The sequence below is a fragment of the Taudactylus pleione genome, unplaced genomic scaffold (genome assembly GCF_031769625.1).
Source record: "Taudactylus pleione unplaced genomic scaffold, aTauple2 ptg001990l, whole genome shotgun sequence".
Lineage (NCBI taxonomy): Eukaryota > Metazoa > Chordata > Amphibia > Anura > Myobatrachidae > Taudactylus > Taudactylus pleione.
The window spans coordinates 7,452,317-7,479,160 of NW_028286386.1; the positions used below are offsets into that span (position 1 = coordinate 7,452,317).

At 43.5% G+C, this 26,844-nt stretch overlaps 1 protein-coding gene across 2 annotated transcripts in view; it reads right to left on the reverse strand.

Moving 5' to 3' along the window:
- Positions 1–26,844, reverse strand: part of CDC25C (cell division cycle 25C) — a 109,423-nt gene that overhangs the window by 45,582 nt on the left and 36,997 nt on the right. For both annotated transcript variants that reach the window (XM_088465543.1, XM_088465542.1), the window contains exons 4-5: positions 23,707–23,752; positions 21,798–21,830 (exon numbers count right to left, since the gene is read on the reverse strand). In XM_088465543.1, coding sequence (XP_088321669.1) covers positions 21,798–21,830; positions 23,707–23,752 — 79 coding nt within the window. The remainder of the gene's footprint in view (positions 1–21,797; positions 21,831–23,706; positions 23,753–26,844) is intronic.

Below are 26,844 nucleotides of genomic sequence, written 5' to 3' on the forward strand. Positions count from 1 at the left end.
GGTGCCTGATGTCATCACCTATACCCCAAGGTATTCTGTGGATACCCTATGGACCCTGATGTAGGAACCAGGGTTTTTGGAGTATTTCTGAAAAGAGGTATAGCATACAAGTGATGGAGTAATAACGAATGTATTTTGTCAATGCTCAGCATGCATTTCCATGAATGCAGCTTCACACACAATTGCAAAAGAATGGGAGCACAACCTGATGTAATATAAATGATCTATTTAACTTTATTATATACACAAAATGTTCATTATGAACACTAAAGGCACAAAACAATACTCAAAAAGTATGCCAACTAGAATACATCCTAATAAATCTAATTGCCTTTTAAAAAAAATGAGTTTTAAATTACAAAAATCACATGGGAGAAAAAGTAGTAATAAAAAGCATATAACTAAAAGATGTCTAACATTTCCTTTTTTTTTTTTTACATCAGACTCCATGGCAGCCATATCTATTAGTTTAATCCCCCTTGCCGAGACAGAGAAAAAAAAAAAAGTTCACACTCCCAGACTGTATAGCAACAAGCCCCTCCTTACATTACATGTCTTTTTTTAATGGGATGTAGTCAATAGGCTGACATCCATGTCGATACCACAATGTCAATAGCTATGATGTCAACATTGTTAGGATATCAACAGCCAAACCATTCTCAGAATGTTGACATTTGGGTTAGGCTGCGGGAAGGAGGATTAGGGATAGGGGAGGAAATCTTACTGGAACATCAGAGGTCTGACCTAGAGGTGACAACCACGAACTGGAAGTTGTGATGGAGCCGCTGCAGCCATCAGGAGCAGGTGAGGAACCGCTGGGACATCAGGAAGGATATGCTGACATTCTAACATGTCAACATTTCACCACTGTATACATGATGAATGTCGACATGGTCAACCTCCACATTATGACCATGTCAACATGATAAATGACGACATACACCACACCTTTTTTTACCTGTCTGCAAAGCAATTAGTTATACAGCCTTGGTGGTATAGGATTCGGATTTGTAATAGTGTAGCTACCTTCTGGGATTCTCACAGAGTACCCCATAGGACCACTGCTCCCTACACATCACTGAAACACGCTCTCCTGTACAACAACTAGATGTGACATGGCAGGCCACGAACAAGAAAAGGAGTCAGCTTGCTGGCAGTAACATGCTTTGCATTTGCATTGCAGTTTTCCGCAAATAAGTCAGCAATATGGACACTAGCCTGCTTGTAAGATGTCTAAGCGCACCTGGTCAAGGTTAGGGTCAGCAATAGGAATAAAGTAGTGTGGTTAGCTACAGGATATTTTTCTCCTCTTGTTTACTACTCTTGGGGAGCCTGTAAAGGTTAAAGGATCAACAAGACTCATATTGCGTGTTGAGTCTACAATAAAGAACTGCCAGGGACATGAAGAGGCATTATTTGCGGACTGTAGGCCTGATTCAGCGAAGTACACTAATGCCATTGAAGCTGTGATCCTGTACGCAGCTGCTGTGAGAAAATATGCAAATGTCACAGGTACATGTAAATCCAAGCATCTGCATACAAAGATGCAGCATCATTCGCAGATCTCTTGATTAGAAAACCTCTGATAAGCTCTATGGTCTCGCAGAATGGCCACATGTACAGACACACCGGAGACACTTTCACTGTGTACGGGATACACATAGGGGTCTTGCGACGGGCTCCTTTTTTTCTCCAAAAATGCCCTGGCTATGTACTAACTGTAATTATCAAGGATAGGAGGTAGCAATAACTGCTGTGTCCGTGAGTTGCATCTTGGGTATATTGGAGAAGTCCTCCTGGAAATCAGATACTGCTCATGTGCACAGTGTCAGAGTCAAGAGCCCGTCAGAGGCTGCGGGAGAGTCATTACATGATCCCTCTCCTGCAATAACGCTTCCATAGGAATAAAGTGATTTTCTGCCATCAGAGGATGGCGTAAACCAACAGGACCAAATTAGTTTGGGACATAGGGTTCTGTTCGTAGTCCCAATTGATAATAATGGGGAGATATACACCCATCCCATGTGTGCATTATCTATTGTACATAGAGTACAACAATTGTCATTGTAATCATGTAGAAATTTTCAACTTTATAAATAAAAACAATTACCGTATATACTCGAGTATAAGCCGAGTTTTTCAGCACATTTTTTGTGCTGAAAAAGCACCCCCTCGGCTTATACTCGAGTCATGCCCGCATGGTACGCTGCTGAGTAGCGTACCATGCGGGCCACGGTGCAGACTGTCACTGTGACACAGCCTGCACCGCGTGTGTAGCGCTGACCGGACGGAGTTCGGTCAGCACTACACACTGCTAAACACACAGCCGCCGGAGCCGGCAGCTATGTGTTTGGTGTAATCAGCAGCCGCTGAGAGTCTGTCAGACTCTCAGCGGCTACTGCTGCTCCCACTGCGGGAGCCATCTTCCGGCTCCCGCAGTGGGTAATGGGAGAGACGTCGTCATGACAACGTCTCTCCCATTATGCAAAGCGGCGGAGGAGCCTGTAGCAGCGTCGGGACCAGGAACGGGGTTACAGGTAAGTGTGGGTTTTTTTTACATTTCTTTCTACTGGGGGGGCTACTACCGGGGGGTACTACCAGGGGGGGATATCGCTACTGGGGGCACTACCAGAGGGGGGGGATTAATAATGGGGGAACTACCAGGGGGGGGGATGTTGCTACTGGGGGCACTACCAGGGAGGGGGGGTGGAATACTGAGGGCACTACCAGGGGGGATGTTGCTATTGGGGGCACTACCAGGGGTGGTTAATACTGGGGGCACTACCAGGGGGGGGATATTGCTACTGGGGGCACTACCAGGGGAGGGATTAATACTGGGAGCACTACCAGGGGGGGATGTTGCTACTGGGGGCACTACCAGGGGGGGTTAATACTGGGGGCACTACCAGGGGGGGATATTGCTACTGGGGGCACTACCAGGGGGGGATCAATACTGGGGGCACTACCAGGGGGGATATTGCTACTGGGGCACTACCAGGAGGGGTTATTGCTACTGGGGCACTACCAGGGGGGGTTATTGCTACTGGGGCACTACCAGGGGAGAGTATTACTACTGGGGGCACTACCAGGGGAGAGTATTACTACTGGGGGCACTACCAGGGGAGAGATTACTACTGGGGGCACTACCAGGGGAGAGATTACTACTGGGGGCACTACCAGGGGAGAGATTACTACTGGGGGCACTACCAGGGGAGAGATTACTACTGGGGGCACTACCAGGGGAGAGATTACTACTGGGGGCACTACCAGGGGAGAGATTACTACTGGGGGCACTACCAGGGGAGAGATTACTACTGGGGGCACTACCAGGGGAGAGATTACTACTGGGGGCACTACCAGGGGAGAGATTACTACTGGGGGCACTACCAGGGGAGAGATTACTACTGGGGGCACTACCAGGGGAGAGATTACTACTGGGGGCACTACCAGGGGAGAGATTACTACTGGGGGCACTACCAGGGGAGAGATTACTACTGGGGGCACTACCAGGGGAGAGATTACTACTGGGGGCACTACCAGGGGAGAGATTACTACTGGGGGCACTACCAGGGGAGAGATTACTACTGGGGGCACTACCAGGGGAGAGATTACTACTGGGGGCACTACCAGGGGAGAGATTACTACTGGGGGCACTACCAGGGGGGGATTACTACTGGGGACAGTACCAGGGGGGGATTACTACCAGTAGCTGCTGCATTTCCCACCCTAGGCTTATACTCGAGTCAATAAGTTTTCCCAGTTTTTCGTGGTAAAATTAGGTACCTCGGCTTATATTCGGGTCGACTTATACTAGAGTATATACGGTAACAAAACGAATAGTGTAAAATAAAATACAGCTGGACAATCATTTCCCATTTACAAACCATCTTATACCTGTCACTTCTCGGTCTATACTCTAATCATGCTGTTCCTACTCACCTGACAGTGCTGGATGCTGCTCCTACAGAGGTATAGATAAGAGAAGCACAGGTAGATGACTGTGGGCCTGATTCAGAGCCGGACGTTATTTACGGATGGTCGTTCCAAAAAAGGGGCCGGCTATTTAAATTGAGCGCTCGCTCTTCGCGGTTTGTTGACGCCTATGTCTGAGCGAGCGAAAAATGCGCTCGCTATTTTGTAAAGACGCCCCTTTGCCGTTCGCAACACACGTCATCTCCGGTATTTATTAGATTAATCGGGAACATCGAAAAGGCATCTGAACTGCTCGCAGTGCTTGTGGTAGCTTTTGCTTACCGCTATCACTGCGAGCAGTTCAGGCTAAAAGACAACTAAGTGACGTGGTCGATGACGCTCCTTTACTGATTATGCACTCCCATTAAACGCCCTTTTGACCGTTTGGGATTCCTGCGTTCGGATCTAAACTCCCCGTTTTCAAGCACCTTCCCCTGTTAGCACCCACAAACGGTACATTCTGTCAATCAAATTAACAGCCCCTCGCTGTTTTGCGAGCGCACGATTTCCGACCGCAATGACTGTTTTGCGCATGCGCATTACGACCTATACGCATGCGCAGTTGTGCGAACATCGCTCAGAGCGAACGAGCGGCCGCTTACGAGCAGCTCTGAATCAGCCCCTGTGTGTGATCCCTTAGGCACGCCCTCTGTCCCCTGAGCAGTAGCAAGGATCGGAACATGTCAGGGCAGTGCACACAGAGAGCTATATTACTCAATAAATAATAAAGTTTTCATTGTTCAAGACACATCTATACCCTTTAAAAGGCCCCCAGACACGGTGTGATTTGTAGAAGATCCGATCTCGAATACGATTTTCCATGAATATTCTTCCCTTGACATTCTGTACGAGTTGTGTAAAGGAAAGGAATAATTGTAAAAATTACCATATGATCAGATATATCTTAAACGATAGCAAATCGTTTAAGATATATCGTATGCAGCAAATAACCACACAATGCATCTCCTCCTTCAATGGAGGAGGGGAGTGGCCAGGGACATCATACATCAGTAAACGATGTGTGTCACATCGTACACGATCGGTCTTTCTGCAAAACCATTTGATCTACGATGTCTATACAAGACGCCGGGGACGCGCATCGGTATCGTAATAGGGTATAGATGTGTATGAAACCACTTTTTATATGACTGGTCGTTACGATCCATCGAAAACGGCCATATCGTGTAAAAAATCATGCCATGTATGGGGGCCTTAAGACACCGACAGTGTCATTGCTGAGTGAGGCAGTGAGAACACGCCCACTCCACCCTGACTAGTGAAGAAGTCAGTGAGTGACCTAGTAAAGCTATACTGCCTGCGAACTGCTCTGTGGCGAGGTGGTAGAGGATACGGTGCACCGGCTACTAATTTCCTAATGGTACGCTGTACCGGCCTTTACCTCCTTACTTACACCACTGAGACCTCCACAAACAGAGAGACTCTCCTAGAAAAACAGCTAATTTAATTGGAGCTTTCTCGTCCAAAAAAAGAAAAGGTTGCCATTCAAGGAGTTTTTTTGATACAGAAAGCTCAATCTCTTTGTAAGAACAAAACATTTTTGGTATCAGCAGCTCCCATTCTCAAAGCAATAAAACATTGAGACTTTCTGACACCAGAAGATTAACAGGACGCCTATCTACATATAACAATTGTTAAGAATCTTCTGTCTGGGACAGCACTTCCAGTTTACATGTCTGTCATTTGGCCTTTCGACATCATTGGCTGGCTTTTATCAATTGGCGCACATCAGACGGAGATGCTGCTGGCTGACATGAGTATGAACCAGTTTTATGGCAATAACCGTGACACCGTTTTCAATTTTCTTCAAATAAATCTGCAATGTGGATACTAGCCTGCTCTCAAGTGGTCTAAGCACACAGGCCAAGGTAAGCCCTATTCAGGGATCAGCCATAGGATTAGAGTGGCAGCGCACAGTCAGGGACTATGGTCTGGATGGCATGCTTAAAATAGTGAAATCAAGATACAATACCCAAAACAGAGACAACTTGTGGTTACTGTTTTATAAGAGACATTTGATACCATCACAACAATTGCCGTTCCTAAGGACCCAGACAGATATCGTAAGAGAAAAGGCATCATTATTGCAAGAATTTAGTCTAAAATTTTAGAAGCCCCCAAATAGATCTGATGGCATCAGATCATGAAACAAAAGTGGAACATTTCTATTCTCACCACAGGCATGTGAGAGCAGAGGGACAAATGCTCTGCAAAGGCCAAGAAATTTCATACTCGTGCAAGCAAAAGCTGACCAACACACATGTTGCTAGAATTCCTCAGGCCTTGGGCGTTCTTCAAGAATGTGTTCAAAAGGACACTAGGGGGTAAATTTACTAAAGTGAAAATTTTTAGAAGCAAGTTTTAAAAGAGATGTTGCCCATAGCAACCAATCATATTCTACTTAACATTTAAACTAGCACCTTCTAGAACAGGGATGGGGAACCTCAGGCCCGGGGGCCGTATAAGGCCCACAGATTCATTTTGTCTGGTCCTCTGAGCTTTTCTCCGTTAGCCTCATCTGGCTAGCAGGGTTCCTAGAATGGCACCCTGCAGCTAGAATCTATGCAGCAGTGCCGCCTGAAGCGTCCTTAGGATTACTACTGGGGGCACTACCAGGGGAGAGATTACTACTGGGGGCACTACCAGGGGAGAGATTACTACTGGGGGCACTACCAGGGGAGAGATTACTACTGGGGGCACTACCAGGGGAGAGATTACTACTGGGGGCACTACCAGGGGAGAGATTACTACTGGGGGCACTACCAGGGGAGAGATTACTACTGGGGGCACTACCAGGGGGGGATTACTACTGGGGACAGTACCAGGGGGGGATTACTACCAGTAGCTGCTGCATTTCCCACCCTAGGCTTATACTCGAGTCAATAAGTTTTCCCAGTTTTTCGTGGTAAAATTAGGTACCTCGGCTTATATTCGGGTCGACTTATACTCGAGTATATACGGTAACAAAACGAATAGTGTAAAATAAAATACAGCTGGACAATCATTTCCCATTTACAAACCATCTTATACCTGTCACTTCTCGGTCTATACTCTAATCATGCTGTTCCTACTCACCTGACAGTGCTGGATGCTGCTCCTACAGAGGTATAGATAAGAGAAGCACAGGTAGATGACTGTGGGCCTGATTCAGAGCCGGACGTTATTTACGGATGGTCGTTCCAAAAAAGGGGCCGGCTATTTAAATTGAGCGCTCGCTCTTCGCGGTTTGTTGACGCCTATGTCTGAGCGAGCGAAAAATGCGCTCGCTATTTTGTAAAGACGCCCCTTTGCCGTTCGCAACACACGTCATCTCCGGTATTTATTAGATTAATCGGGAACATCGAAAAGGCATCTGAACTGCTCGCAGTGCTTGTGGTAGCTTTTGCTTACCGCTATCACTGCGAGCAGTTCAGGCTAAAAGACAACTAAGTGACGTGGTCGATGACGCTCCTTTACTGATTATGCACTCCCATTAAACGCCCTTTTGACCGTTTGGGATTCCTGCGTTCAGATCTAAACTCCCCGTTTTCAAGCACCTTCCCCTGTTAGCACCCACAAACGGTACATTCTGTCAATCAAATTAACAGCCCCTCGCTGTTTTGCGAGCGCACGATTTCCGACCGCAATGACTGTTTTGCGCATGCGCATTACGACCTATACGCATGCGCAGTTGTGCGAACATCGCTCAGAGCGAACGAGCGGCCGCTTACGAGCAGCTCTGAATCAGCCCCTGTGTGTGATCCCTTAGGCACGCCCTCTGTCCCCTGAGCAGTAGCAAGGATCGGAACATGTCAGGGCAGTGCACACAGAGAGCTATATTACTCAATAAATAATAAAGTTTTCATTGTTCAAGACACATCTATACCCTTTAAAAGGCCCCCAGACACGGTGTGATTTGTAGAAGATCCGATCTCGAATACGATTTTCCATGAATATTCTTCCCTTGACATTCTGTACGAGTTGTGTAAAGGAAAGGAATAATTGTAAAAATTACCATATGATCAGATATATCTTAAACGATAGCAAATCGTTTAAGATATATCGTATGCAGCAAATAACCACACAATGCATCTCCTCCTTCAATGGAGGAGGGGAGTGGCCAGGGACATCATACATCAGTAAACGATGTGTGTCACATCGTACACGATCGGTCTTTCTGCAAAACCATTTGATCTACGATGTCTATACAAGACGCCGGGGACGCGCATCGGTATCGTAATAGGGTATAGATGTGTATGAAACCACTTTTTATATGACTGGTCGTTACGATCCATCGAAAACGGCCATATCGTGTAAAAAATCATGCCATGTATGGGGGCCTTAAGACACCGACAGTGTCATTGCTGAGTGAGGCAGTGAGAACACGCCCACTCCACCCTGACTAGTGAAGAAGTCAGTGAGTGACCTAGTAAAGCTATACTGCCTGCGAACTGCTCTGTGGCGAGGTGGTAGAGGATACGGTGCACCGGCTACTAATTTCCTAATGGTACGCTGTACCGGCCTTTACCTCCTTACTTACACCACTGAGACCTCCACAAACAGAGAGACTCTCCTAGAAAAACAGCTAATTTAATTGGAGCTTTCTCGTCCAAAAAAAGAAAAGGTTGCCATTCAAGGAGTTTTTTTGATACAGAAAGCTCAATCTCTTTGTAAGAACAAAACATTTTTGGTATCAGCAGCTCCCATTCTCAAAGCAATAAAACATTGAGACTTTCTGACACCAGAAGATTAACAGGACGCCTATCTACATATAACAATTGTTAAGAATCTTCTGTCTGGGACAGCACTTCCAGTTTACATGTCTGTCATTTGGCCTTTCGACATCATTGGCTGGCTTTTATCAATTGGCGCACATCAGACGGAGATGCTGCTGGCTGACATGAGTATGAACCAGTTTTATGGCAATAACCGTGACACCGTTTTCAATTTTCTTCAAATAAATCTGCAATGTGGATACTAGCCTGCTCTCAAGTGGTCTAAGCACACAGGCCAAGGTAAGCCCTATTCAGGGATCAGCCATAGGATTAGAGTGGCAGCGCACAGTCAGGGACTATGGTCTGGATGGCATGCTTAAAATAGTGAAATCAAGATACAATACCCAAAACAGAGACAACTTGTGGTTACTGTTTTATAAGAGACATTTGATACCATCACAACAATTGCCGTTCCTAAGGACCCAGACAGATATCGTAAGAGAAAAGGCATCATTATTGCAAGAATTTAGTCTAAAATTTTAGAAGCCCCCAAATAGATCTGATGGCATCAGATCATGAAACAAAAGTGGAACATTTCTATTCTCACCACAGGCATGTGAGAGCAGAGGGACAAATGCTCTGCAAAGGCCAAGAAATTTCATACTCGTGCAAGCAAAAGCTGACCAACACACATGTTGCTAGAATTCCTCAGGCCTTGGGCGTTCTTCAAGAATGTGTTCAAAAGGACACTAGGGGGTAAATTTACTAAAGTGAAAATTTTTAGAAGCAAGTTTTAAAAGAGATGTTGCCCATAGCAACCAATCATATTCTACTTAACATTTAAACTAGCACCTTCTAGAACAGGGATGGGGAACCTCAGGCCCGGGGGCCGTATAAGGCCCACAGATTCATTTTGTCTGGTCCTCTGAGCTTTTCTCCGTTAGCCTCATCTGGCTAGCAGGGTTCCTAGAATGGCACCCTGCAGCTAGAATCTATGCAGCAGTGCCGCCTGAAGCGTCCTTAGGATTACTACTGGGGGCACTACCAGGGGAGAGATTACTACTGGGGGCACTACCAGGGGAGAGATTACTACTGGGGGCACTACCAGGGGAGAGATTACTACTGGGGGCACTACCAGGGGAGAGATTACTACTGGGGGCACTACCAGGGGAGAGATTACTACTGGGGGCACTACCAGGGGAGAGATTACTACTGGGGGCACTACCAGGGGGGGATTACTACTGGGGACAGTACCAGGGGGGGATTACTACCAGTAGCTGCTGCATTTCCCACCCTAGGCTTATACTCGAGTCAATAAGTTTTCCCAGTTTTTCGTGGTAAAATTAGGTACCTCGGCTTATATTCGGGTCGACTTATACTCGAGTATATACGGTAACAAAACGAATAGTGTAAAATAAAATACAGCTGGACAATCATTTCCCATTTACAAACCATCTTATACCTGTCACTTCTCGGTCTATACTCTAATCATGCTGTTCCTACTCACCTGACAGTGCTGGATGCTGCTCCTACAGAGGTATAGATAAGAGAAGCACAGGTAGATGACTGTGGGCCTGATTCAGAGCCGGACGTTATTTACGGATGGTCGTTCCAAAAAAGGGGCCGGCTATTTAAATTGAGCGCTCGCTCTTCGCGGTTTGTTGACGCCTATGTCTGAGCGAGCGAAAAATGCGCTCGCTATTTTGTAAAGACGCCCCTTTGCCGTTCGCAACACACGTCATCTCCGGTATTTATTAGATTAATCGGGAACATCGAAAAGGCATCTGAACTGCTCGCAGTGCTTGTGGTAGCTTTTGCTTACCGCTATCACTGCGAGCAGTTCAGGCTAAAAGACAACTAAGTGACGTGGTCGATGACGCTCCTTTACTGATTATGCACTCCCATTAAACGCCCTTTTGACCGTTTGGGATTCCTGCGTTCAGATCTAAACTCCCCGTTTTCAAGCACCTTCCCCTGTTAGCACCCACAAACGGTACATTCTGTCAATCAAATTAACAGCCCCTCGCTGTTTTGCGAGCGCACGATTTCCGACCGCAATGACTGTTTTGCGCATGCGCATTACGACCTATACGCATGCGCAGTTGTGCGAACATCGCTCAGAGCGAACGAGCGGCCGCTTACGAGCAGCTCTGAATCAGCCCCTGTGTGTGATCCCTTAGGCACGCCCTCTGTCCCCTGAGCAGTAGCAAGGATCGGAACATGTCAGGGCAGTGCACACAGAGAGCTATATTACTCAATAAATAATAAAGTTTTCATTGTTCAAGACACATCTATACCCTTTAAAAGGCCCCCAGACACGGTGTGATTTGTAGAAGATCCGATCTCGAATACGATTTTCCATGAATATTCTTCCCTTGACATTCTGTACGAGTTGTGTAAAGGAAAGGAATAATTGTAAAAATTACCATATGATCAGATATATCTTAAACGATAGCAAATCGTTTAAGATATATCGTATGCAGCAAATAACCACACAATGCATCTCCTCCTTCAATGGAGGAGGGGAGTGGCCAGGGACATCATACATCAGTAAACGATGTGTGTCACATCGTACACGATCGGTCTTTCTGCAAAACCATTTGATCTACGATGTCTATACAAGACGCCGGGGACGCGCATCGGTATCGTAATAGGGTATAGATGTGTATGAAACCACTTTTTATATGACTGGTCGTTACGATCCATCGAAAACGGCCATATCGTGTAAAAAATCATGCCATGTATGGGGGCCTTAAGACACCGACAGTGTCATTGCTGAGTGAGGCAGTGAGAACACGCCCACTCCACCCTGACTAGTGAAGAAGTCAGTGAGTGACCTAGTAAAGCTATACTGCCTGCGAACTGCTCTGTGGCGAGGTGGTAGAGGATACGGTGCACCGGCTACTAATTTCCTAATGGTACGCTGTACCGGCCTTTACCTCCTTACTTACACCACTGAGACCTCCACAAACAGAGAGACTCTCCTAGAAAAACAGCTAATTTAATTGGAGCTTTCTCGTCCAAAAAAAGAAAAGGTTGCCATTCAAGGAGTTTTCTTGATACAGAAAGCTCAATCTCTTTGTAAGAACAAAACATTTTTGGTATCAGCAGCTCCCATTCTCAAAGCAATAAAACATTGAGACTTTCTGACACCAGAAGATTAACAGGACGCCTATCTACATATAACAATTGTTAAGAATCTTCTGTCTGGGACAGCACTTCCAGTTTACATGTCTGTCATTTGGCCTTTCGACATCATTGGCTGGCTTTTATCAATTGGCGCACATCAGACGGAGATGCTGCTGGCTGACATGAGTATGAACCAGTTTTATGGCAATAACCGTGACACCGTTTTCAATTTTCTTCAAATAAATCTGCAATGTGGATACTAGCCTGCTCTCAAGTGGTCTAAGCACACAGGCCAAGGTAAGCCCTATTCAGGGATCAGCCATAGGATTAGAGTGGCAGCGCACAGTCAGGGACTATGGTCTGGATGGCATGCTTAAAATAGTGAAATCAAGATACAATACCCAAAACAGAGACAACTTGTGGTTACTGTTTTATAAGAGACATTTGATACCATCACAACAATTGCCGTTCCTAAGGACCCAGACAGATATCGTAAGAGAAAAGGCATCATTATTGCAAGAATTTAGTCTAAAATTTTAGAAGCCCCCAAATAGATCTGATGGCATCAGATCATGAAACAAAAGTGGAACATTTCTATTCTCACCACAGGCATGTGAGAGCAGAGGGACAAATGCTCTGCAAAGGCCAAGAAATTTCATACTCGTGCAAGCAAAAGCTGACCAACACACATGTTGCTAGAATTCCTCAGGCCTTGGGCGTTCTTCAAGAATGTGTTCAAAAGGACACTAGGGGGTAAATTTACTAAAGTGAAAATTTTTAGAAGCAAGTTTTAAAAGAGATGTTGCCCATAGCAACCAATCATATTCTACTTAACATTTAAACTAGCACCTTCTAGAACAGGGATGGGGAACCTCAGGCCCGGGGGCCGTATAAGGCCCACAGATTCATTTTGTCTGGTCCTCTGAGCTTTTCTCCGTTAGCCTCATCTGGCTAGCAGGGTTCCTAGAATGGCACCCTGCAGCTAGAATCTATGCAGCAGTGCCGCCTGAAGCGTCCTTAGGACGCTTCAGACAAGTCACACCTCTGCCCTTACAGCTCCCGGAGCATCCTCAGGATGCTCCAGGCATTGCTGTAACCACCGGCGATTGGGGCCCTGCCCCCTGTGACGTCACATGGAGGGAGTGTGGCCTGCACCGGGCCCGTGAATAATGTTATATATATATCAAAATGGCCTCTGCAGAAAAAAGGTTCCCCACCCCTGTTCTAGAAGATCATAGCTAGAATCTGAGTGGTGCTATGGGCAACATCTCTTCTAAAACTTCTAAAACTCACTTCTAAAAACTACCCCCAGGACTATGCACACTGAAAGTACAAGTTCATGTCTGAACATCAAATTACTTACAAAAGGGTTTGATTAAAAGATCCTTTCAAGCAGCTAAAAAGAAGTTTCCCAAGTATGAAGTATTTTTTTTTTTTTGCACCATGGGATCACTATCTAGTGTCAGAGGTCATAACAGGAGATACTTTTGAACAGTTAAAAGAAATACACTTGAACTGTATTTGCAAGAAGAAAAAATACCTCAAGCATAAGCCATCTAAGCAGGAGTGTAGGAGAACTACAACATTTGTAGCACAAAAAAAACATTGCTTACATATTCATAAAGATAAGTGGTGATGAGAACAAATCCACAGTTCCTACCTAAAGTTATCTGCAAGTTTCAGGTCAACCAGGAGATTGCTGTGTAAGGCTTATGTCCTTGGCCTAAGCATAAAAAAATAGCATGCTCTTGGATCAAGCAATAAAGTCAAAAGATAAGAAGGAGAGTGGCTGCAGTAGTGCATAATATATATATATATATATATATATATATATATATATAAATATATATATATATATATATATCACAGGGGCTCTGCACTCACCATAATAACTAATATTGTGCATATTATAATTCTGAGCAATAGAGTAGGGACTTTCAGTAAACTGGGATCCCATGACGATGGGCTACAAGCTTACATGCATTGATCAATTCATGAACTAAAACCCCACTGTTTATTATATTATTATTATTAGTTATTATGGTGAGTGCAGAGCCCCTGTGATTTCAATTTAAACAATGTGGTCACATACCATGTTGCACCCCAAATCTAGGAATGGTGAGTGCCGTGGATTACTGCTTTTTGTTTATTTTGATTAATTTTTATAATTAATCATTTTTGTGATCCCATTTTTTCATGCACCCCATTTAACTAGTTTAATTAACTTGTGTCAGCTGTATTCCTAGGTGCTTTGCAACAGGTGTGCTTGGTAACTGTCTCACGTTTAAAAGCAAAGTTGCTGTGAGCTTTAAACCTTGATAGCATACCATGAGTTTAACACTAATGTGATGGCTATGTCCATGTTATAATTCTGAGCAATAGAGTAGGGACTTGCAGTAAAGTGGGGTCCCGTGACAATGGGCTGCAAGCTTAAATGCATTGATCAATTCATGAACTAAAACCCCACTGTTTATTATTAGTTACTATGGTGAGTGCAGAGCCCCTGTGATTTCTATTTAAACAAACAATGTGGTCACATACCATGTTGCACCCCAAATCTAGGAATGGTGAGTGCCGTGGATTAGCGCTATAATATATATTACACACACACACTTCCACGGATTGCACTCCCAATATAAAAAGTTTAAATTTGTAGGTGCCCTCCAATAAGGTCTGATCGTGATCAGCCCAAATACCAATCCAGCACTCTAATGAAAAGAAGACAGCCAACTATTCCTATATAGAGACTAAAAAATTATATATAATATATATATATATATATATATATATATACACATACATACATACATACACACACAATATATATATATACACACACACAAAATATATATATATATATATATATATATATATATATATATATATTTTCCAACTGAGAAACTGCACATCCAGCGTATTATATACTATTAATGAGGTGCTCCATTAAGGGCCAACTGAATGGACCAAAATTTGGAACATGCACAGAGATGGGCACTCTCGATATAGAAAAAATGAAAATATTTTTATTGAAGCTCACATATTTTTCATTCGATAGTCTAGTCGACGTTTCGGTCCTCCTGGACCTTTGTCAAGACACAGAACATCCAAACTGCACAGCCACGACCAAAGACAGATAACCCACAGTCACCCCAGACCAGCCTATATACCCCTCCCCAACGCCAATTGTCGACACCTGTGTCACAACCAATCATCAATAATTATCTCAACAGCAGAAAAGCATATACAAGATATGCTATGTCCGTCACAACCAGTAAGGAATCCACCTTACCTAATTGTATCGATCCAAGAATGGGCTATAAATATAACCCGTCGACTAGACTATCGATTGAAAAATATATGAGCTTCAATAAAAATATTTTCATTTTTTTCTATAATCGAGAGAGTCAGTGTGTCTCTCTCTCTCTATATATATCTAGATCTCCCAGATGAAGTTCGGCACTCTAGTGAAACACCAATGGTTAAATTGCTGCGGTGCCCTCTTAGGATGTTCCAACCCATCCAAACACAGTATGCAGATGAAGCTGCAGACTGCTCAAATGAGTATAAACAGATAGCTTTTTTATTCCAAATAATAAGTAAAAACCTGTTTATACTCATTTGAGCAGTCTGCTGAGTGCCGCCTCATCTGCAATATATATATATCTCTATCTATCTATCTATATATACAGTCAGGTCCATAAATATTAGGACATTGACAGAATTTTCAGATTTTGGCCTCTATTCACCACCACAATGGTTTTGAAATGAAACAAGATGTGCTTTAACTGCAGACTTTCAGATTTAATTTGAGGGAATTACATCCAAATCGGGTGAATGGTGTAGGAATTACAAAACTGTTTCACTATGTGCCTCCCACTTTTTAAGGGGCCAAAAGTAATGGGACTATCAACTCAAAAGCTATTTCATGGACAGGTGTGGGCTATTCCATCGTTATTTCATTATCAATTAAGCAGGTAAAAGGTCTGGAGTTGATTCTAGGTGTGACATTTGCATTTGGAATCAGTTGCTGTCAACTCTCAATATGAGATCCAAAGAACTGGTCACTATCAGTGAAGCAAGCCATCATTAGGCTGAAAAATCAAAAAACAAACCCATCAGAGAGATAGCAAAAACATTAGGTGTGGCCAAATCAACTGTTTGGAACATTCTTAAAAAGAAAGAACGCACTGGAGAGCTCAGCAACACCAAAAGACCCGGAAGACCACGGAAAACAACTGTGGTGGATGACAAAATAATTATTTCCCTGGTGAAGAAAAACCCCTTCACAACAGTTGGCCAAATCAAGAACACTCTCCAGGAGGTAGATGTATATGTGTCAAAGTCAACAATCAAGAGAAGACTTCACAAGAGTGAATATAGAGGGTTCACCACATGATGCAAACCATTGGTGAGCCACAAAAACAGGAAGACCAGATTAGAGTTTCCCAAACAACATCTAAAAAAGCCATTACAGTTCTGGAACAACATCCTATAGACAGATGAGACAAATATCAACTTGTACCAGAGTGATGGGAAGAGAAGAGAAGGAAAGGAACTGCTCATGATCCAAAACATGCCACCTCATCAGTGAAGCATGGTGGTGGTAGTGTCATGGCGTGGGCATGTATGGCTGCCAATGGAACTGGTTCCCTTGTATTTATTGATGATGTGACTGCTGACAAAAGCAGCAGAATGAATTCTGAAGTGTTTTGGGCAATATTATATGCTCATATTCAGTCAAATGCTTCAGAACTCATTGGACAGCGCTTCACAGTGCAGATGGACAATGACCCGAAGCATACTGCAAAAGCAACCAAAGAGTTTTTTAAGGCTAAAAAGTGGAATGTTATGCAATGACCAAGTCAATCCCCTGACCTGAATCCGATTGTGCATGCATTTCACTTGATGAAGACAAAACTGAAGGGAAAATGCCCCAAGAACAAGCAGGAACTGAAGACATTTGCAGTAGAGGCCTGGCAGAGCATCACCAGGGATGAAACCCAGCGTCTGGTGATGTCTATGCGTTCCAGACTTTAGGCTGTAATTGCCTGCAAAGGATTTGCAACAAAGTATTAAAAAGTGAAAGTTAGATTTAGGATTGTTTAGTTTGTCCCATTACTTTTGGCCCCTTAAAAAGTGGGAGGCACATATAGAAACCGTTGTAATTCCTACACCATTCACCTGATTTGGATGTAATTACCCTCAAATTGAATCTGAAAGTCTGCAGTTAAATCACATCTTGTTTGTTTCATTTCAAAGCCATTGTGGTGGTGAATAGAGGCCAAAATATGAACATTCTGTCAATGTCCCAATATTTATGGACCTGACTGTATATTTATATAAAAAAAAAATATATAAAACATACTTTATTAATAATCGTCTTAAAAAACAAAAACAGTATTTGAAGGATCTTGCACTTAGAAGCTCTGTGGTTACATTGCTAGTGGATAGTTGAAACGGATTGGGTACGGAATATAGACATCAGTCGGTAAGTATCCCGACCCTCTTCCTCACCCTACCCCTCCCTCCCTGCCTAAACCTAACACTCCCTATGGATTGTAAGCAGGGCCCTCTTACCTCTATGTCTGCCTGTTATTATCCTGTTTTGTTCTATAAATGTTTCCAATTGTAAAGCGCAACGGAATATGCTGCGCTATACCAGAAACTTAATAAATAAAAAAAAAAATAGTGCCTAAACCTAGACCCCAGCCCCCCTTCCAGTGCCTAACCCTAACCCCACTACTTACTGTCGGGGTGCCGGCGCTGGGATTCTGACTGGTGCTGGGATTCTGGCGCCTGCATTCTGACCGCCGACATCCGACAGCTGGGATTTTGACTACAGTATATCACGTTGAAAACAGCTGTTGGGCACTTGCCATGATATTTGGATCCCTGCTGTTAATTCAATAAATCTTCTACATGCTTAGGTTTACAAGTGAGTGATGGTCTCTGCTTTGTACGTTTGGATGGGGTAGGTGCTGCCTCTAATTAAGAATTAGAGAAAGAGCCTGCAACACTCAAAACGTGTAGTATTTCAATGTAGTGCCATGGTTCATAAAAAATATAATACACTCGCCCAATCCTTGATATACAGAAAGAAATGAAAGACTGACACTGTTGTGATGAAGAAAATAATGTCCGCCGACAGCATCAGTTTCTACCTTAAACTCATATTTTGGATAGATATTTGTGCAAAGGTAAAAAAAAAAAAAAAAAAAAAAGCTAAATTGTCCATCTTATTTTTCAAAACATTAAAATCTTATTCCATAATAACCACTATTATGCCACAATCACTTATTCCAACCAACCAATTATGTAGTATTTATTATTGTTCAGGAAAATTCTAGAATGGGTTCACTACTCATTTTATTACTATGCATCTAGAGTTCACGAGTAGCAAACTTGTGGAGATGGTACAATTGGAATGTCAAAATTATTATCTTTCTAAGAAAACAAAGGAGCTTCTGCTATGATGATTATAATCTAATCATTGGTGAGGGAAATACCTGTGTTTGGTCAAAAGCTCTTGATCTAGTAAGAGAAATTATAGGGGGGAATTCAATTAGGTGAGAGTTTGCGCAAGGCGAAAAACTCGCACTTCGCCTTATAATTCGCTTTCATGCGTGCACCCTAATTAGAAATGCAAATTTACACTACTCACAGTGAGTGTGCGAATTTTGTTCAAAATGTAAACAGGGGAAATAGCATGAAAAAGTGGGGAGACCATCCTGGATCCCAAAAAAGTGAATAATTACTAAAATCATATAGAAGACTTAGTGGCCATAAGGAAAGTACACTTTTAAAAGGTGTCAAATTACTGATTTGCGCATTTTTTTAAAAAAAAGGTCAAATAAATGTAAAAAGCTGTAGAATTTTGTTTAATTACAAATTAATTAAACAAAATGCAAAAAAAAATATGTAGAAACAAAAAAGATGCTTCTGGGGTATTTTGAGGCAACTTGAAAATTAATTGCTATTATTTTTTAATTTAAACACTCATTAAATTTGTGGTGCATTATTTAGCAAAAAAAGAAAAAAAAAACTTATTTTGGGGTAATTTAAGTCCATTTATTTATTTTTTTCACCCCAAAAATTACATTTAATTGTCCCAATTAAGCCAATTGAAACATTCCAAATGCCCAATTCATCATTAGATGGAGTGTCCGAGGGGTTCTGAAGAAAGTCCCGACATTTTTACCTTAAAATACAGATTTTCCCTGCTCAGTGCGGTGGGAACAAAAATTGGCGAATTTACTCTGAAAAAGAAATGCGAGTTTGGAACAGAGTTGCAAATGTAATTCGCAAGGCGAATTTGCAGTGATTTTACCTTGCAGGACCAAACTCGCACCGAATTGAATTCCCTCCTTTCTATCTCTCCCTAGGATAAATAATGTCAGGAAAACGGACCATCACTTCGATTTCCTGAAGGTCCATGTCAACGTCAGGCTCTCGCCAGGAGTACTCTTGCAAGAAGATTCAGAGCAGTCATCTCTCAGGCTTATAAAAGGAAAGCATGCAGCACTACGACGCGGAGTATTTACAGTGTACACCAGAGGCACATGCAGATTGAACGCAGCACGGGACATCGGTGGACCAGCAATACAGCAGCAAGATTCGGTGGAGAGGAGGAGCAGACGTGTACAGCATTATCCAACTGAATGAAACAAGTGACTTTTTTATATATACGTGGATCATCATTGGACATTACTGGGACATATATAGAGACTATCCTTAATAGGACGAACACCCAAGCCTACAGATATTGCACCCAGTGTTAAATATATAAACTAAGAACGCCCTCCCTACAGATTATTTTTCGGGACTGAAATTCTCTGTTTAGATCATTTAACATACATTGGGCGAAAACATTATTGAAACAACTGCACGTTCAGATATACAGACACACAAATACTATCTCCCATTTAACACGATTCCCATTACCCTGGAGCGCTTGGACACATTTTATTCAAAAATTTGTAACAGAGGGGTGGGGATACCCCTAATGTGACCAGCAGCTAGGGGTCAAAACTATTACCTTAGTAGCGCCTACCTGTATATTTATCTACTCTTATAAAAGGAAAGACCCTGAGACATCAAAGATATTGAGGCACAAATTACAAGGGCAGTCGCAGCTTCCTGGGCTCAGAAGGTGCAGGCACCAGCAGAGGATCTGTGCAAGCAGCAGTCTGGGCTACGTTCGATAAATTCTCCAAAACATTACCTCCTGGATGTCAGTAATTCAAGAGATACGCAATTTGAGAAAGGAGATTTATTGATTAATGCTACATTCAACATATTCCAAGCTATTGGTTGTTAATTGATTGATTTATATATGCCCCTTCATATATTTTCTTGGGTACATCTAATTTGATAAAGGTTTCTCTAGAGTTTGCTAAATAAAAAAAACATAAGCAAGTTAAATGTAGTGTTATTAGTGAAGAATCTTTTAGTGACAAATCAGCTTTTATACGGTCACAAAAACAGTGTAGGGCCCATATGCATCTTGAGGTGTGTCCTACTCTATATCGGCAGCATATGCACCTGGCTTATGCCAAGTCATCATTGAGTGTTCGCAGCTGTTCTTTAGCAGTTATACACGTGTTTCTGCAGGTCGGCAAGAGCTGTATTTGTGATAAAACACGATTACTCTACTGGCCTACGCAAGACCAGTTTCCTTCTATAGCTGTAAGGAGTGTGTTCCGTACTATAGACAGATAGTAATTAGTTAGACAATGTCTAGATGTTAGACAGTTAATAGTTAGACCAGGATAAAAGTTCGACACAGACAAAAGTCAGACACACTAAAGTTAGACATGTAAAAAGTTCGACAGGTACAAAAGATCGACAGGGTCAAAAGTTTGATATGAAAAAGATCAACAAAAATGGTTGCCCTTTTTTATTTAGGGTTAAGTTTAGGCACTTAATGGAGTGTTAAGGTTAGGCACTTATCCAGACGGTTAGGTACCAGGAGGGAGGGTTAGGCACCAAGGAGGGGGAGGGGGAGGGGGGGGGGGGTTGTAGGGTAAAGATTAGGGCTAAAAAACAACAAAAAAAATTGTCTACCATTTTCATGTCGAACTTTTGACCCTGTCGACCTTTTTACATGTCTAACTCTAGTGTGTCTGACTTTTTTACCTGTCTAACTATTGACTGTCTAACATCTGGTGTCTATCTAGACATTGTCTAACTAATTACCGTCTCTCTTATACCCTACCCGTAAGGAGTTACAAATGCCAAATACGCACAGGTTACCAATCACTTTGTAAGTATCCGCACAACGATTTCAAGTAAGTTATGTCACATAAACTAGTACTCACCCATCAGGGCCATTACGTTTATTAATAAAGGCTCACTTCTAACATTTGGTACTGGAGAGGCTTATGCAGATTTGTACTTTTATTTGTTATCGGTATATTTAGCATATATTTGTGAGATGCAATTTAACTACATTAAACAGTGGATATAAAAAAAATCAAAAGGGGAGGGGGGAGCACATTTTTATTTTATATTGCTGTATGTACCTTTGTAACTATTCTTTTCTCTGTAACATTCTTTTTTAAGCATTGTACTACCTTTTGTGTAAATAAATAGAGTATTCTTTATTAGTTTATTTCATATATGCTCCGAACCCTAGTCTTTGAAGAGATTATTAGTGACGCTACACATATTGTTAAGTACGGGAAGCAGAGGGTTAGTCTCAGTGAACTGTGTGGTCGTCTGGGACGCCGAGTCTGCACAATTGTGGAGAGGTTAAGCAACAGATTAACTGTGTGGGAATCTTAGTGCTGAGCCTGTGCAATTATTGGGATAATAGAGGACCAGTGGCCTCTTTAAATTGTTTCCATCGGTGGTGGCAGTTTCGTAAGTAAGGCATTTGTATTACGGCGCTCTGTCATAGCAGAGGTGCCTCCCCCACATCAGGGATACTGGGTACGGGTCCCTGACATATGCAAAAACATAATAGTATAAAGCAATAGAACTTACTTTGATTTCTTCTCAGGGTCTGGTGTAAAGATGCTGAAGAAGAGTAATTACAGAAATTAGGGCAATTTTCAGTAAAAGGTTTTATTAAAGCTCTTATTCTAGGTTATTGTTACATATAAATCTCCTTTCAACCATACCGTATTGGTCTTTAGCCTCGTCCATCTTGGTCAGAAAATGTGAAATGTTTACTCAAAGAACTAGCATAGTGACTCTTTACTAGTGTGTAAGGGCACCGCTACTTATCCCTTTATCATTCTGTGTAAGCCACCAAAATATACATTTAGAAATAAAGCACAAGAAGTATTATAATATCCATGCACACTTACACACCTTTTCATGATTCCGAGTCCCTGAGACATTCAATAAGCTCAACATAGTATTACTTTACATATTTATTGTCTTATTTATTGTCTTAGCTGCTTCAGTTGACTTTAACCACTTGCCTGGCATGGTCGTATGAGATACGACCATACCAGACTGGGCTTTCCCTGACATGGTCGTATCTGATACGACCAGTCAGGAAAGCTCTGTGGGCGGCTGCTGGAAAATAATTTTCTCGTAGCCGCCAATCACAGAGGGACCTCCTGGTCCCTCTGCACACTGTCCCTCCCCGTGGGCCGGCCGATCACTGCTAGCAGTGATCGGACAGCCCAACGAAGGCGCACCCACCCCCGACAGCAGCCCGACTGCTGCTGACTGGGGCGGAGAAGACAGCGCTCATAGGGCTGTCCTTCTCTCCCTTCCCCTTCTGTAGAGCAGACGCCGACAGGGCAGAGAAGGCAGCGCTGATAACGCTGTCCTTCTCTCCCACCTCCGGAGAGCAGCTGCTGGCAGGGCAGAGAAGGCAGCGCTGTCAGTCTCTCCCTCCTCTGGAGCTAGCAGCAGCCCGGCGGCTGATGGCAGAGCAAAGCAGCCGCCGGGCAGAGAAGGAGGGAGCAGCCGCTGGCCAAAGAGCCAACCCCATTCTCTCCCTCCTCCATTTTTGCAAGCCCCACTACATACATACATAAACAGCAAAGCCCTAGATGTATGTGTGCATGCATTATATATATATATATATATATATATATATATATATATATACACACATATATATATACACACACACACAGTGTGTGTGGAGCCCCAACCGATGTCAAACAATCGATTGTTTCTATCGATGGTTGAATCAGCCATCGATGGTACAGCTGTCAATGACCAGAACTATAGTATACCATAAAAATTTTCATTTTTATGGTATATGGTGTTTAAAAAAAAAAAAAAAAAATGCGTTGAAATAGTTTTAAAAAGATGTTCTTAACCTAATTCAATCATAAAAAAAAAAAAAAAACAAGACACAATTTCGGAGCGGTTTTTGGAAAAAAAAAAATTGTCAGTTAAGTGGTTAACTAACAAGCATCATCATTGCACATTTCAATATTTTAGACATGAGTTGTAAGTAAACCAGGAGAATGTTGCTCCAAAACTGTGTGCACGCAAAAAAATAGCTATTTCCACCTATAAGCTTATATACATCTTGCACCTTATATGTACACCTGGTTTGCTACTAGTAAAATCAGAGCAGACTTGCACCTACACCATACTACTATAAATGACGTATTACAATTTTTTCCAGCTCTGCATAGTCTGCAGTTGTGGACGAACCCTCAGAGAACTTAGCTTACATAAGATCGCTCCATTACAGCATGGTAATGTCTCTTAGGTCATAAGTGCGGATGTGATTGAAATGTGTACAACCGTGGACCCCTTGCACTTGTGTGCACCTAGTGCTGAAGCATGTGCAGCGCAATAACATGCAAGATACACTCCGCAAATAGGAATACATTAAACCTAGCATCAGCCCCAAAGTCTGTATGTGACACAGAGGTAAGTATAGTTAGAATAAGGCGAAAGTTGTGCGACTACTTACAAGTCATCATGCTGAACACCATCTGACTTTGGAGAGATCCCATTACCTGCAGTGCACAAAAATTTAAAACACTTTACGTAACACAGAAAAAAAACCATATGCAAAAGTCAATTTCAGTCTCCTATACTAAGAAAGGCCATCTCAATTTACCATCAACATTTCAGAGAGAGCTTGGATCACTTAGCCACTGTGCTAATCAACTAGAGGAGGACATTATAGTTTCCTACCTATACGGCCGAGAATCTCCTTACTACCCTCAATGCTTCTTGTAAAATTTTTACATAGTCTCTGTATACGGAAATATTTTTAAACATTATTCATACAGCATATTTCTCTATAGACTTTTTTTTATGGTGCTTTCTCCTTCTCAATCATGTTATAGGTGTGACTATTTGGGCAGTATTCAATTGTTTCTACCCCCTTCATGCCCGACGGAGTTATTCAATTGTTGCTTCTGTCGGGCACGATCAGCTGCCGGCACACAACTTCAGCTCGCACCCCCTGGGGGGTGAGAGCTGAAATGGGCTAAAAGTGACCTGTTTGGGCACCCAAATGGTACTTTTCGCAATTGCGCCCAGCACTTTGCTCTGGGGTAGCCGCTTTACGCAGCTAAATCTGACCCCTATGGGTGCGATAATCAGCATCAATTGAATAGCGCCCCGCGATCTCCCGTCACTTAGATGCGAGATCAGGAGCGCTGAAACAATTGAATACCGCCCTTTAAGTCCAAACTCTTTCATTTGTTCTGTATGGACTGGATTGAGGTTTAGATAAAGACACCAAAGTGGAGAAATTTTGGTGGGACAGTTATAGATCCATGCGGTCTCTAGAAATGAGGCATCAAATCCACAATTGCCTAAAAAAATACATCTTAAGGTGTGAACACACCTAGCAGATATCTGCAGATCGAGTGATCTGCAGATATATCCGTGGATGATGGTCATTCCTATACACTGAACAACCATCATCTTCCAGGCAGCCGTGGATCCCGCTGGCCTGGGGAGCAGCTGTCGCTGCATGTGAACAGGCCCCTGGAGAGGAGAACCCCTTTATTTGGGGGCAGTCCCCACCTCCCCAGCCTGAGCTGACTAGCAGTCAGGGGTAATGCTTTGGCCAGGGTACCCAGTGAAAGGGTTTCCCTGGCTGTGGCATTACCACCAACCCCCCACCCACCCACTAGAAAGAGTAAGGGGCTGGTTAAGGAAATTACACAGGACCCCTACTCGTTTTGTCCCCTGTATTTCCACAACCAGGACCGGAACTGAAAAGCCCTGTGCTGGGTTTTAAAATAAAGGGGCCCCCTACGCATACTGTCCCATGTATTTTGAAAACCAGCACAGGCTGTACAGAGCCCGGGGCTGGTTAAGCTTCTGGGGAAGGGATGCACATTTTTTTTTTTTTTTTAAACACACAGACGGAAGCCTTCACGGAGTTCAGTGATCTGTGAAGGCTTCTGTATACCTCGCACCTTCTAATACTAGTCACATTAAAAAGGTGTGAGGTTACATAGGCAAATACTCGCACAGATTTGCATAGTGCAGTAGCATCGAGCTCAGAAGTTCGCAGGCTATTACATTTGCATCCAACTATTTGGATCCATCCATTTGCTATTACATCTGCCACCAACTCGCACCTTCAAAAAAAGCAAGAAGGTGCAAGTTGGATTTAAACTAAAACTTGAAACCTATTACATTTGGCCCTTGTGGTAGGTTGTTAGGTAGCTCTTGTTCCAGTGTACGGCCTTTTGGGGTTCAGGTAACTGAGAAAGTTACAGTTTTTAAACGGTTATCTCACAAACGCCCCATTATAGAGATAGGGAATTTCAACATGCTGCGCATGCAGGGGGTGTACAGTGGCTTCACTTGGGTGAACTAACATGGCTGGCGGTGTGGGCATTAGCAGCGGCGGGACCGCAGCGGCGGGACCCAGTGTAGGAGCGGACATTACCGGCGGCAGGACCTGGCGGAGGTGTGGGCGTTAGCGGCGGCAACAACCCGGCGGAGGTAGTTGCCATGTCAGCAGGCCTAGATCAGGGAGGATCCAGTCCCTGTCAGCCATTCGGCAGCAGTGCCAATTACAAAAATGGTGCCTCAGCATCAATTTGAAATTTAACGGCTCGCAACGTCATCACCCCATCCCCTCGGCTGGCTTATATAAGCCAGCACGAGGCAGCGGCATGGCAGTCCGCCGGCGGGGATGGAGCATGGAAGAGCTCCTGAAGAAAGAAGGCAGCCGAAATCCTAGTGGGTGGGCACGTAAAAGAGCTCAGAGGCTGCCGTCCACTAGGTGAAAAGGACACAGGAAGCCCTGGGGTGGTGGTAGTCACGCAAAAGTTAAATTAGTGTCTGCACCTGGGGGGTGGCCACCAATTAGCTCTTTTGCGCGGCTGCCACCTCCCCAGGGCTTTTGGTGTCTTTACCTGGGGGTGGCAGCCACGCAAAAGAGCCATTTGGTTGCTCCCAACATGGTGGAGCTGCTAATTCACAGAATTGTGCACTCATTGGAATACACACAAGCAGTCTGAGAAGAAGATAGAGCTGCATAAATGGGATAAGAGTGGTGTTAATGGGGGAGACAGAAAGGCGTGCAGGTGGGGGGGGGGGGGGAGATAAGATAAAGAAGTACAGGTGGAGGATGCCACAGTGATGTAGGTGAGTAGGAAAAAAAAAAAGTGGTGTGGATGGAGGGACAGGGACGCAAAGTGTTGCAGATGGGTGGAGAGCAGTGGTGCGGATGGAGGGGAACAGAGTGACACAGTGTGGGGGAACAGAGAGGCATGGACGCGGGAAGACAGCAGCACAGATGGGGAAAGACAGATTGGTGCGGATGCGGGAATACAAACTAGCACAGTTGGGAGACCACACAGCAGTAGGGATTGGGGAAGATAGAGCAGCATGGAGGCGTATAGGGGAAGAATGTGTACATGCATAGACAGAGTATGATAGTTTTAGCAATTAGGGAGCTGAATGTGTATTCTAAATGAGATGGATGTATGGAGTGAGAAGGATGTTGGAACACAGTTGGATTGTTGTGGTGACCGAATGCGAAGATTGTGGGCACTGAGTGGGATGTGTGTGCCACATAACTGCTCAAACCTCAGTTGAATAGACTGCATATGTGTATTCCAATGAGCACACA